The sequence below is a fragment of the Bos indicus genome, chromosome 28 (assembly GCF_029378745.1).
Source record: "Bos indicus isolate NIAB-ARS_2022 breed Sahiwal x Tharparkar chromosome 28, NIAB-ARS_B.indTharparkar_mat_pri_1.0, whole genome shotgun sequence".
NCBI classification, from domain to species: Eukaryota; Metazoa; Chordata; class Mammalia; order Artiodactyla; family Bovidae; genus Bos; species Bos indicus.
The window spans coordinates 30128005-30141945 of record NC_091787.1 but is presented as its reverse complement, the minus strand read 5'-3'; the positions used below and the strand labels follow the sequence as shown (position 1 = coordinate 30141945).

General features: G+C 38.0%; 1 protein-coding gene across 6 annotated transcripts in view; it reads right to left on the bottom strand.

Moving 5' to 3' along the window:
- ADK (adenosine kinase) overlaps positions 1 to 13941 on the bottom strand; it is a 550282-nt gene that overhangs the window by 491922 nt on the left and 44419 nt on the right. For all 6 annotated transcript variants that reach the window (XM_070782218.1, XM_070782222.1, XM_070782221.1 and 3 more), the window contains exon 2: positions 12839 to 12913. In XM_070782218.1, coding sequence (XP_070638319.1) covers positions 12839 to 12913 — 75 coding nt within the window. The remainder of the gene's footprint in view (positions 1 to 12838; positions 12914 to 13941) is intronic.

Here is a 13941-nt window from a genome sequence, read left to right as displayed (position 1 = left end):
GACCCTCACTGTACTGAGACCTGAAATAATTTTTCCATAGTGCCATGACAGTCCTGGCTTGGCCATGTAGGGACAAGAAAACGCCTCCACCTGACCGAAAGGAGCTGATGATGGAAGCATGATGTGTACTCAAGAATGTGGAAGGGACTTCCCTGGTGGTCCAGTGGTTAAGAATCTGCCTGCCAATTCAGGGGACACAGGTTTGACCACTGGGCCAGCACGATCTCATATGCTGTAGAGCAACTAAGCCCATGAGCCACAACTATGGGAAGCCCGTATGGTCCAGGGCCCACACAGGGCGCACGTGCCACAGCTACTGAGCCCGTGTGTCTAGAGCCCACGCTCTGCAACAGTAAGCCTCTGCCATGAGAAGGTCTCACACCACAACAAAGGGCAGCCCCCACTCGCCACAACTAGAGAAAAGACCATGGGAAGCAACGAAGAGCCAAAAATAAATAAATAATTTAAAAAAAAAAAAAAAAGAATGAGGAAAAAGGTGATCTTTCCCCCTCCCACTTTTTCTTTGATTATAAAACTGTAGCCCACCAAGTTCTTAGAACATGATACCATCTCACTTGCCCACTTGTAAACTTCACAAGCATCCTATTCCAATAAATCACTTATATCTACCACCTTGCCTCTCATTGAAGTTGTTCTGCACTGAGACATAGAGAACTGGAGCTCCAACTCCAGAAAAATAAATGACCCAATCAAAAAATGGGCCAAAGAACTAAATAAGACATTTCTCCAAAGAAGACATACAGAGGGCTAACAAACACATGAAAAGATGCTCAACATCACTCATTATCAGAGAAAAGCAAATCAAAACCACTATGAGGTACCATTTCACGCCAATCAGAATGGCTGCAATCCAAAAGTCTACAAGCAATAAATGCTGGAGAGGGTGTGGAGAAAAGGGAAGCCTCTTACACTGTTGGTGGGAATACAAACTAGTACAGCCACTATGGAGAACAGTGTGGAGATTCCTTAAAAAACTGGAAATAGAACTGCCTTATGACCCAGCAATCCCACTACTGGGCATACACACTGAGGAAACCAGAAGGGAAAGAGACACGTGTACCCCAATGTTCATGGCAGCACTGTTTATAATAGCCAGGACATGGAAGCAACCTAGATGTCCATCAGCAGATGAATGGATAAGAAAGCTATGGTACATATACACAATGGAGTATTACTCAGCCATTAAAAAGAATACATTTGAATCAGTTCTAATGAGGTGGATGAAACTGGAGCCTATTATACAGAGTGAAGTAAGCCAGAAAGAAAAACATCAATACAGTATACTAACGCATATATATGGAATTTAGAAAGATGGTAACAATAACCCTGTGTACGAGACAGCAAAAGAGACAATGATGTATAGAACAGTCTTATGGACTCTGTGGGAGAGGGAGAGGGTGGGAAGATTTGGGAGAATGGCAGTGAAACATGTATAATATCATGTATGAAACAAGTTGCCAGTCCAGGTTCAATGCACGATACTGGATGCTTGGGGCTGGTGCACTGGGACAACCCAGAGGGATGGTATGGGGAGGGAGGAGGGCGGAGGGTTCAGGATGGGGAACACATGTATACCTGTGGCGGATTCATTTCGATATTTGGCAAAACTAATACAATATTGTAAAGTTTAAAAATAAAATAAAATTAAAAAAAAAAAAAGAACCGGAGCTCCTTGGAGGCCCCCAAAACACCACCTGGCAGTTTCGAACCCACACATATCAACATGCCAATGTGGTTTTGAATGTGGGATATGGGTGTGTGCATGTGTGTGGGTTTGGAAAAAAATTTTTTTGCTTTATTTATTGGTGCTCTTTGCCTATGTAACAAATTCACCCAAAAACTGGCAGGTTAAAACACAAGTCATTATCCCACACAGTTTCTGAGGGTCAGGAATCCAGGAGTAGTTTAGTTGAGTTTTTCTGGTTCAAGGTCTCTCACATGGTTGCAGTCAAGCTGTCAGCCAGAATGGCAATCATCTCAGGGCTTAAAAGAGAATGGAGAATCCACTTCTGAGGCTCACGCACATCACATGATTGTTGGCAAGTCTCAGTTCCTCACTAGTTATGTCGAGTTCCTCAGAGACAGAGGAAGTAGCCTCCATCTCCAGCCATTTGAGCCCCTCATAAGATGTCTGAATGTATGGGAGAGAGAGAGAGAGAGAACACTGGAGCACAAAAAAGAAAGCACCCACAATGGAAGACAATTTTTACAATTGACTACTGAAGCTTGTAACATGGTACAAGAAGCGGTGACCAGAACCATCCCTAAGAAAAAGAAACGCAACAAGGCAAAATGCTTGTCTGAGGAGGCCTCAGACAACCAAAGGAGAAAAGGAAAGATACACCCATCTGAATACAGAGTTCCAAAGAACAGCAGGAGAGATAAGAAAGTCTTAAGTGAAGAAAACAAAGAAATAGAAGAAAACAACAAAATGGGAAAGACTAAAGAGCTCTTCAAGGCAATTAGAGATACTGAGGGAATATTCCATGCAAATATGGGCACAATAAAGGACAGAAACAGTATGAACCTAACAAGAGCATAAGATATTAAGAAGAGATGGTGAGATTACACAGAAAAACTGCACAAAAAAGGTCTTAATGACTCAGATTACCACAATGGTGTCATCACTCACCTAGAGCCACACATCCTGGAGTGTGAAGTCAAGTGGGCCTTAGGAAGCATCCTACAAAGCTAGCGGAGGTGATGGAATTCCAGCTGAGCTATTTCCAATCCTGAAAGATGATGCTGTGAAAATACTGCACTCAATATGCCAGCAAATTTGGAAAATTCAGCAGTGGTCACAGGACTGGAAAATGTCAGGCTTCATTCCAATCCCAAAGAAAGGCAACACCAAAGAATGTTCTAACTACTGTGCAATTGCACTCATCTCACACACTAGCAAAGTAATGCTCAAAATTCTCCAAGCCAGGCTTCAACAGTACGTGAACCACGAGGTTCCAGATGTTCAAGCTGGATTTAGAAAAGGCAGAGGAACCAGAGATCAAATTGCCAACATCCACTGGATCATCGAAAAAGCAAGAGAGTTCCAGAAAAACATCTACTTCAGCTTTATGAACTATGCCAAAGCCTTTGACTGTATGGATCACAACAAACAGTGGAAAATTCTGAAAGAGATGGGAATACCAGACCACCTGACCTGCCTCATGAGAAATCTGTATGCAAGTCAAGAAGCAACAGTTAGAACTGGACATGGAACAACAAACGGGTTCCAAATTGGGAAAGGAGTACGTCAAGACTGTACACTGCCTCCCTGCTTATTTAACTTATATGCAGAGGACATCACATGAAATGATACGCTGGATGAAGCACAAGCTGGAATCAAGACAGCTGGGAGAAATATGAATAACTTCAGATACACCACCCTTATAGCAGAAAAGTGAAGAAGAACTAAAGAGCCTCTTGATGAAAATGAAAGAGGAGAGTGAAAAAGTTGGCTTAAAACTCAACATTCAAAAAAAAAAAAAAAAAAAAGCATCCAGTCCCATCACTTTCTGGCAACTAGATGGGGAAACAATGGAAACAGACTTTATTTTGGGGGGCTCCAAAATCACTGCAGATGGTGACTGCAGTCATGAAATTAAAAGACGCTTAAAAGACCTAGGAATTAAAAGACCTAGGAGGCATATTAAAAAGTAGAGACATTACTTTGCCGACAAAGTCAAAGCTATGGTTTTTCCAGTAGTCATGTATGAATGTGAGAACTGGACCATAAAGAAGGCTGAGCATCGAAGCATTGATGCTTTTGAACTGTGGTGTTGGAGAAGACTCTGGAGAGTCCCCTGGACAGCAAGGAGATCCAACCAGTCCGTCCTCAAGGAAATCAGTCCTGAATATTCACTGGAAGGACTGATACTGAAGCTGAAACTCTAGTACTTTGGCCATCTGATGTGAAGAGTTGACTCACTGGAAAAGACCCTGAGGGTGGGAAAGATTGAAGGGAGGAGGAGAAGGGGACGACAGAGGATGAGATGGTTGGATGGCATCACCAACTCGATGGACATCTGTGTGACCATGCTCCGGGAATTGGTGATGGACAGGGAAGCCTGGCATGCTGCAGTCCACGGGGTCACAAAGAGTCAGACACAACTAAGCGACTGAACTGAACTACGTCAAGGCTATATACTGTCACCCTGCTTATTTAATTTATATGCCGAGTGGTGGTGGTACTCAGTCACCAAGTCATGTCCCACTCTTATGACCCCAAGGACTGTAGCCTGCCAGGCTTCTCTGTCCATGGGATTCTCCAGGCCAGAATACTGGAGGTTGTTGCCATTTCCTTCTCCAGGGGAATCTTCCCTACCCAGGGATCAAACCCAGGTCTCCTGCATTGCAGGCAGATTCTTTACCAACTGAGCTACAAAGGAAGCCCTATATGCAGAGCACATCATGCTAAATGCCAGGCTGGATGAAACTAAAGCTAGAATCAAGATAGCCAGAAGAAATGCCAATAACATCAGATATGCAGATGACACTACCCTAATGGCAGAAAGTGAGGAGGAACTAAAGAGCCTCTTGATGAAGGTGAAGGAGATTGAGAAAGCTGACTTAAAACTCAACATTCAGAAAACTAAGGTCATGGCATTCGGTCCCATCACTTCACGGCAAACAGAAGGGGAAACAATGGAAACGGTGACAGACTTTATTTTCTTGGGCTCCAAAACCACTATGGACAGTGACTGCAGCCATGAAATTAAAGGACGCCTGCACCCTGGAAGAAAAGCCATGACAAACCTAGACAGCGTATTCAAAAGCTGAGACGTCTTTTTGCCGACAAAGGTCTGTATAGTCAAAGCTATAGTTTTTGCAGTAGTCATGTACAGATATGAGAGGTGGACCATAAAGAAGGATGAGCACCGAAGAACTGCTTTCGAACTGCAGTGCTAGAGAAGACTCTTGGGAGTCCCTTGAACAACAAGGAAATCAACCCGGAATATTCACCAGAAGAACTGATACTGAAGCTGAAGCTCCAATACTTTGGCCACCTGATGCAAAGAACTGACTCATTGGACAAGACCCTGATGCTGGGAAAGATTGAGGGCAGGAGGAGAAGGGGACAACAGAGGATGAGATGGTTGGATGGCATCACTGACTCAATGAACATGAGTTTGAGCAAGCTCTGGGAGATGGTGAAGGTCAGGGAAGCCTGGCATGCTGCAGTTCATGGGGTCACAAAGAGTCAGACATGACTGAGTGACTGAATAACTTTGAAGAAGCATATCATCACCTCTGCCATATGCCACTGGTTACATGGATCAGCCATGGTGCAATGTGGGAGAAGGGAACTACTCAAGGGAAAGCCAGGAAGGGAGGATCATCAGGAGCTATTTTGGAGGCTGGCTATCACAGTCTGCCTTCCGGCCCCCAACGATCCCCGCTTCCTAGTCTTCAAACCCATATGCAGTGCCCTCCCACATTATACCAGGTTTGGTTTGTATGACCAACAGCAAGCTTCTGGAAAAAATGATAAGATGTTGCTTCGAAGAACAGGTTTTAAAATAGACGGAAGATTCCATCTAGGAAAAATGACTATTACTCTCTCTCAAATCACTGGCAATAGGGCAAACAGCTGCTACGTTTTTAGGACACTCAGAGGTTTATGAGTGAGGAGCTCTTAAGAAACTGAGGCAAGCCATACAAATGAGCTTGGAAACCACAGTTGAGCCTTGAAATGATCACATACTCACATACACAGAAGAAACCAATAAAGAAGATGACATGAAGGCCAACAGACTGACTACAACTTAATCAGGGACCCTAACCAGAACCCCCCAGCAATGCCACACGCTCAAATTCACACCCTCATATACTATGTGAAACAATAAATCTTTGTTATTTTAAGCAGTCAAGTTCTGTGGTAATGTATTACATACCAATAGATAACTCTTATTATACAACAGTAAATAACTTCATTAAAGCTTCAAAAAAAAAATCATAGAAACAATTAAGGATTTTACAAAAATATAAATAAAAGTATCCACCCTAGCCAACCTACCCTCCTACGGCTGCCCACGTTTAGAACATATCCTTCCGGACTTTTTCTTATTCTTTTGCAAATAAACAAAATAAACTTCTTTAATGTCTCACCCTTAAATAAGAACAGACAGCCAACAATCACCTAATATTGGAGGAAACTCTCCACTGTGAAGAAGACCACAATAAGCAATTAGAAAAGAGCAATCTACAGGAACAAAGATGAAGTAGGAAAGAAAAGTGAAACATTCAAGACCAAACAAAACCAAGTCTAATTAATATGCTTAGAAAGACAAGGCAAAAACGCATCCATAACACAAGAACAAAATGTTATATAACGATAATTTGCTAACACCAAGGTCAAAAAAAAAAATTCTCAAAGCTTCCACAGAGAAAAAACTGGTGATATAAAGAGATCCACTGGGTGCTGAAAGACAATGGCACATGCCTTCAAAATTCTCAAAGAAATCTCTATACTAACCAGTCAACAAGGTGTGAGGGGAAAAATATTTAAAAGGTCAGACAAATACAAATATTAAAAAAACCCACTGTACAAGTATTCCTGCAGTTTTTCTCTGAAGGAGAGGTTATACATACACACACACACAGAGGAAACCAATAAAGAAGATATGAGATGAAGGAAACAAGAGATTGAAAAGGAGAAAGTCAAAAGGAAGTTCCAGGAAGACTGCTATTTGAAAGGAGAAAAAAAAGAGACAAGTCTAGCAACACAACCAGTTCAGTCTGGACCACAAAGATGGAGAACTGAGGAATGGACGTCACCAGGGAAAAGAGGTTGACACACTTACTGATTCTGAGAAGGAGGGATAAGGGGAAAAGCGGTTCACAGGACCAAGACAGACTTAACAGAGTGTCTACTGAAACTCTGTGTTCAGAAAACAATGCAAATGAACACATGATGCAATAATAAATCACTGAAAGAAAACCAAAAAGTTTTGTAAGTAATCACAGTATGCAATTTTGTTCACAATGATTACTGATTTATTTTTATTGATTTTTTCTTGGAGTATGGTTGATTTACAGTGTTGTTTTACATTCTGCTATACAATAAAGTGAGTCAGTTACACATATACCTACTCTTTTTTAGATTCTATTGCCATAGAGGTCATTATAAAGTATTGAGTACAGTTTCCTGTGCTATATGGTAGGCTCTTATTAGTTATCTATTTTACATATAGCAGTGGGTATACATCAATCCCAATCTCCCAACTCATCTCTCCCATTTTCCTCCTTGGTAATCATAAACTTGCCTTCTACTTCTGTGACTCAATTTCTGATTTGTAAATAGGCTCACTTTGTACCATTTTTCAGCTTTATTTTAATGTAATATAGTAAAATGGGGAATATGAAATAGAGGAAATGATATAAGTGAAACAGAGCTAAATCCTTAGCTATCATAACAGAGACAATACACAATATCTAAAATTGACAAACCAAGAAATAGCTAGAGATACAGACCTCAGGAAGCCCTAAGCTTAGGGTATGCTTGAGACTTTAACCTTCAATTCACCTATTCTCCCAGGAAACATTCAGGAATGCACAGGGGTTTTGACAAGTAACTAGAACCTGATCAGCAAGGAGGTAAGAATTAATCATCAGAGACTATCCAACAATTAAAAAAAAAAGAAAGAGAATATAAAAAGTCTGTTAAGAATGGCAAAAGCTAAGTTCTCAGAAGCTCAGAAGGAATCCTCTCCACATTCACTCAATAACAAGATTTGGACATCTACTCTCCTAGCAACTTGAAGACCAAGGGTGCCCCTCCACACAGAGTGCTACTGTATCCTCTACTCCAGAATCCATCTCAATGGAAACATGTTCTTGTATCTTTTCCTGACTTTAAAGGAACTTTTATCCTTTGCCTCTCCAATCAACCATCCTTATGAAAAGTCACATAAAACAGTATTAGCACATTATTTAGAAACAGGCAGATACCTGGGGGGAAAAAAGATAAAATGGTTTCTTCTGGAAAAACAGCACTTATGCAGAAGGGAAGAGGGGATATGGAAGATGCAGCAAAGAACTGACTTTTTCCTTAAAAATCTTCAGCACTAGTTTACTTTTTAACTAGTACTAGTTTTACAATGATAAGCTTTTTTAAATTGAAAAGCCCAAATACTTTTTAAAAAATCAAAATCACAAATATACTTTATCAAAAGACTTTTAACAGGTACCTCATTTTTATAATGTAAGATACTGATAAGTCCATATTTAATTCATTTATCATAGTACCTAGCAAATTATTCCTGGATTATTTATTTTTACACAGCACAAATAAAAAACACTCATCTAAACATGGTCTAAAACATAAGTTAAACAGTCTTTTAATGATATTCTGAGATGATAAGGAACACATTCAAGCGTATTTCGGAAGAAGTGGTCAGGGATATAAGAAAGGAAATGCTCCATTTTTTATGATTTGGGTTCGAAAACTTGTTTTTTATCTCCAAGTACTGATTTCAAAAGTCAAGGTTAAATTAAACAACCCGCCCCCACCAAAAAAAAGACTTCAACTGGCCATTTAGAATCAGCTGCTAGTGAAACAAAGAAGCTATTTGAGTTGCCAAGAGTGTCAGCACACAGCTGCCAGATCATAATCATTCTGATCATATTTGCATGAACCTTAAAAAAGACAGTATAGAGTGAAAAAAAAGCCAATTACCTAAGACTACACATAGTATTATCCCATAAACACAAATATATATATATATATATATATCTGAGTTACATTATTACATAGATGTTCAGGCACATGTTCATCAAAACAATTTAAGACTGGTTACACACGTCATAAAATTTCACATTTTTTACTTTCACTTTGTATTTTTATTTGCTATTAGAATTATTTTTAAAACAGTGACAATCAATTAGTTGATTTCCTGAATAAAACATCTCACGAAGCAAAGGAGCTCTACCTTCAAACTCCTGAAGTTCATGTTCAGTTGACTCTATTTTGTTTTACTTATAAAGCTTTCCTGATACGTAACTGACATACATCTTACATATTTAAAGCATTCAATTTGGTAAGTTTTGAGACATGTATATATACTCATGGAATCATTATACATTTAAGATAATAAACACACTCCTAAAAGCTCCCTCATGTCTCTTTGTAATCTCTCCTTCCTGTCCTCCAACACACCCCAGCACATGCACGTGAAACCAACAATCTGCCTTGTGTCACTATAAACTGAATTCCCGATAATTTCAGTATAAACGAAATCATACAGTATTCTTTTTTGTCTAGCTTCTTTCAATGAAAACAATTTTTCTAAGTTTCATCCAAACAATATTCCTTTTTAATTTCTGACTAATATTACACTGCATGGGTAAACAATCTGTTTAACGATTCACCTGTTGACATTTAGGTAACTTCCAAGTCCTAGCTATTAAAAACAAAGTTACCATGAACATTAGTGAACACGTCTTTGTGTGGATACATACTCTCACTTTCTCTTGGGTAAATATCTAAGAATGAAATGGCTGGATCAAATAGATGTGTGTTTAACTTTCTAGACTGAAATTCAGTGCAGCATTTTAATATTTCCATGAGAAGAAAGCTGCAGTTCCTTCATTAACTAGCCAACATTTGGTATGCTCAGTTTTAAAATTTTAGCCACTCTAACAAAAGTGTGGATGTAAGTATTTCACTGTATCATTAATTTACATTTCCCTAATAATGAAAGAGACTGAGTACCTATTCATGTGGTTATTTGCCACCCATACACCTTTGCTGAATGTTCAAATTTCTTGTCCATTTTTATTAGGCTGTTTCTTTTCTGACTGAGCTTTAAGAGTTCATTACATATTCTTACTGGTAGCTCTTTATCAGATATATGCTTTGCAAACATTTTCTCCAAACCTACGGTTTGTCCTTTCATTCTTCTAACAGTATCTTCCCAATAGTAAAAATTTTCATTTTGAAAAAGTTCAGCTCATCACTTTTTTCTTTAATAGAACAGACTTCTGGTGTTCTGTATATAAGAAATTCTTGTTTAAATCACAGTCACGAAGATTTCCTGCTATATTATCCTAAAGAAGTGTTATACTTTTAGGCCTGAAATTTAGCTCTATCAGTTAATTTTAAATATGGTACAAAATACAATTTCCTTTTTATGCATGTTGATATTCAATTGTTCCAGCACTACCTGTTGAAAAGACAATCCTTTCTCCACTGAACTGACTTGCACCTTTGTCAAAAATCAGTCATCCATTTATGTGTGAGGCTATTTCTGGACATTCTATTCTATGCAATCAAACTTTACACTGACATCACTGCTTGATTACTATAACTTTAAAATAATTCTCGAAATCAGGCAGTAGCTTTTATGAAGATTCCATCAGTTATTCTACATAAATGATCATGCCTTTTGGAAATAAAAATAGCTTATTTCTTCCTTTGCAAGCTGGATGTCTTTTACTTCATCTTGACTGACTGCTCTGAATAGAATCTCCAGGACCACTGTATACATTCTGAAGTGGTAAGGGCCAAAATCCTTGAATTGTCTCTGATCTTAGGGAAAAGTATAAAGACTTTCCCATTAGAAATTATGTTATGAGGCTTTACTCTAACCAAACTTTTATGAGAAATAAATAAGATCCCTTCTATTCTAAGAATCCTATACAGAACTGTATCAGAAATAGATAGTGGTTTTGGCAAATGGTTTTTCTGTCTATTGAGATGATTACATTATTTTTCTTTTTCTATTGTTAATATAGTTAAGCACTCTAATTACATTCCAAATATTAAACCTACCCTATACTCTAAGCACACTATTTCATTCTGCAAAAAGGAATAAATACAGTGAGACTGTGTAAGTATGGATAAGTGATTTTCAATCTTCACTACCACTTTGTCTTCAAAGCTGGTAATGTAATTATAGATAGCTAACAGAATGAAAACATATAAATCTTAATATTAAAATAAAAATATAATTAAACAGAATTTATAAAGCTAAAAGTTAGAGCAGTAGTCAGGAGTTAAAGTAGAAAGTTAACAAAACTTAGAAAGTAGAGGAGAAGAAACAGAGGAAAGAACAGGGGCACTGGTAAATTCACTGTATATAGGGAGAAGTCAAGGGTTTCCATTGAAAGTTGATACAAGAAAATTTTTTCATGTATGAATATTATGTCATTAAAAAGTACAAGGTAACCAGAAGTAAACCTATTAATATAATTGTATGCAGGAGTGTTTCTGATTAGCAGAGTGTATTTTAAAATTTGTATCTGAATGTCTTACGATAAGACACATTCTCCAGTTTGTCCTTGGCTCCCTAACCTATTTCCTATTATACTGCAATAAGCCAAATTCACACAATTATAAACCTTGCCTGATCCTGTGACACTTGAGTTTCTACAGATAAAGAGTTAATCTCCAAGACATTAAAAAACAGAATTTGCTAAAAATGGTTATTCCTCAAAATCAACTGTATTCTACATATCAGCAATGAACAAAATTGAAATTAAGAAAATGACTCCATTTACAATCCCCAATCAGGAATTGAACCTGTGACCCCGGAAGAGAAAGCATGGAGTCTTAACCACTGGACGTCTGGGGAAGTCCTAGGATGGCTATAATTTTAAAAAGGGAAAAGACCAAGTTTTGGTGAGCATATGGTTCTTCAAAGAACTAAACACAGAATTACCATGTGACTTAGCAATTCCACTCCAATATATAAACCCAAAAGAAATGAAAATATCTATTCTTACAAAAACTTGTACACAAATATTCACAGCAGGTTTCCTCATAATAGTCAAAAGACAAAACAATCTAAGTGTCCATCAACCAATGTCTACATCAACTGATGAATGCATAAACTGTGGTATATACAAACAACGCAGTATTATTCTGCCTTAAGGAATAAAGCACTGATACATGCTACAACATGGAAGAACCTTGAAAAACATGTTAAGTAAAATAAGCCAGACAGAAAAGGCCACTAATTGCATGCTTCCATTTATATGAAATAAAATATCCAGAATAGGCAAATCCATGGAAACAAACTAAACTGGTAGACTGGGGCAAGCTGGGGAGGGCAGGTGGGAATACTGATATGACCGCTTACTGGATACAAGTTTCTTTTGACCTGATGAAATGTCCTGGGTTTAGATTGTGGTGACAGTTGTACAACACTGCCAATGTACTAGTAGTCACTGAATTGTACACCTTAAAATAGTTAAAATTATGAATTTAATTTTAAGTAAATTTTGCATCAATAATATTTTCTACAAGTGGTTGCCCCTGGGCATAGAACTTGGGGTGTTTAAGAGAAAGGGGATATTAATTTCTCATTATTAAGTCTTTTTTAGTACTTAACTTTTCCCTCGTACCAAATGACCACAGATAAATAAACATAAAATGATTTCTCAGCTAAACTAACAATATCAAAAGTTACTATTGGGGGAAATAGGGAAGATTCATAGTGTTTGAATTATGTTCTACATATTCTTTTTCTCTCTAATCCTATTCCTTCTCCCATATGGTATGGTACCATTACTGATTTAGTTTGTTGACAGTTAACTTTAAAATGTGGAAATTAAATCATATACTTCTTCCTTGCAAAGAATAACAGAATCAACTTCAAGTGAAAGTTGCAACAGGAATGAACAAAAGTACCAAAGTTTTCCCAGGGAAAATTGTGGTCAATTACTCAATAATAATGATATTGCACCTGCCATTATCAGGATTAAATTTCCTGAATTTTCCTTCAGCTGAAGATGTTAAACAGCAAATTCAACTCTAACATTTTCAGTTTTTACTTAGATGTATGTTTTACATAGTAAATATGAAGAGCTCAATACTTACTTATCAAGGAAATCCTTATCCACTACAGCAGAGATGTCAAGAAGAGGATTTCCCATTCCAAAGAGAATATTTTCACTAAAAAAAAAAAAATACACAATACAAGCAAAAGTTAGAAATATCTCTGAAAGTAAGGTGATGTATAAAATGCACACAAATATAAAAATATCTTCACCTTACCCTGAAAATAAACCTAACATACTAGATTATTAAACCTTTGATTTGCCTATTACATACATGTAGAACAAACTTTAGCGGTAGCACAAAGCCATTCAGAAAGGACAATGACTTTTAAATTGGTCCAAATAAAACCTAACAAAAGAAGAAACCAGATCATGTGGTTTTTTTCCACAGTATTTAATAGCTAATGACTAAAGCTAATTAAATTCTATGTTCTTTTTTTCAAGGTTTAATAAAGTTTTATATATTCAACAAACTTGATGAATACTTAACTCTATGAAGTGAAGTGAAGTGAAATGAAGTCGCTCAGTCATATCCGACTCTTTGCGACCCCATGGACTGTAGCCTACCAGGCTCCTCAGTCCCTGGGATTTTCCAGGCAAGAGTACTGGAGTGGGTTGCCATTTCCTTCTCCAGGGGATCTTCCCGACCCAGGGATCAAACCTGGGTCTCCCGCATTGTAGGCAGACGCTTTACCGTCTGCGCTTAACTAATGAAAGTTTATTACAGAGCACAGAGCAAGTCCTGGAAAAATTCAAGCAACAGGCTTACCTCTGAAAAACTGTGAATGCCTAGAATGGGACCTTTGTGTCATAGACAGTGTAATTTTCAATTACATTTAACAGACTTTGAGCAAGTCTGTTTTCCATAGTACTACAGTACCGCTCAAAACTAAGGGAAAGATAGAACCCTGAGAACCACAAGAAATACCAACTGACAGCAAGAAATGGACTAGAGGCATAGCTGGGTCAGCCTCGATGAGGGGCATTCTTCTAGTTACTGCAATAAAACTCACCTCTGCATAATTTCCCACTGGCATCTAGTTTGCTCAAGCTCTTTTCCAGTTGCTTCCAAACCAGTTACCATCCTCACCACTTGGAGATTATCATTAATACCAATAGGACTGATACACCAAAGTTTCCTTA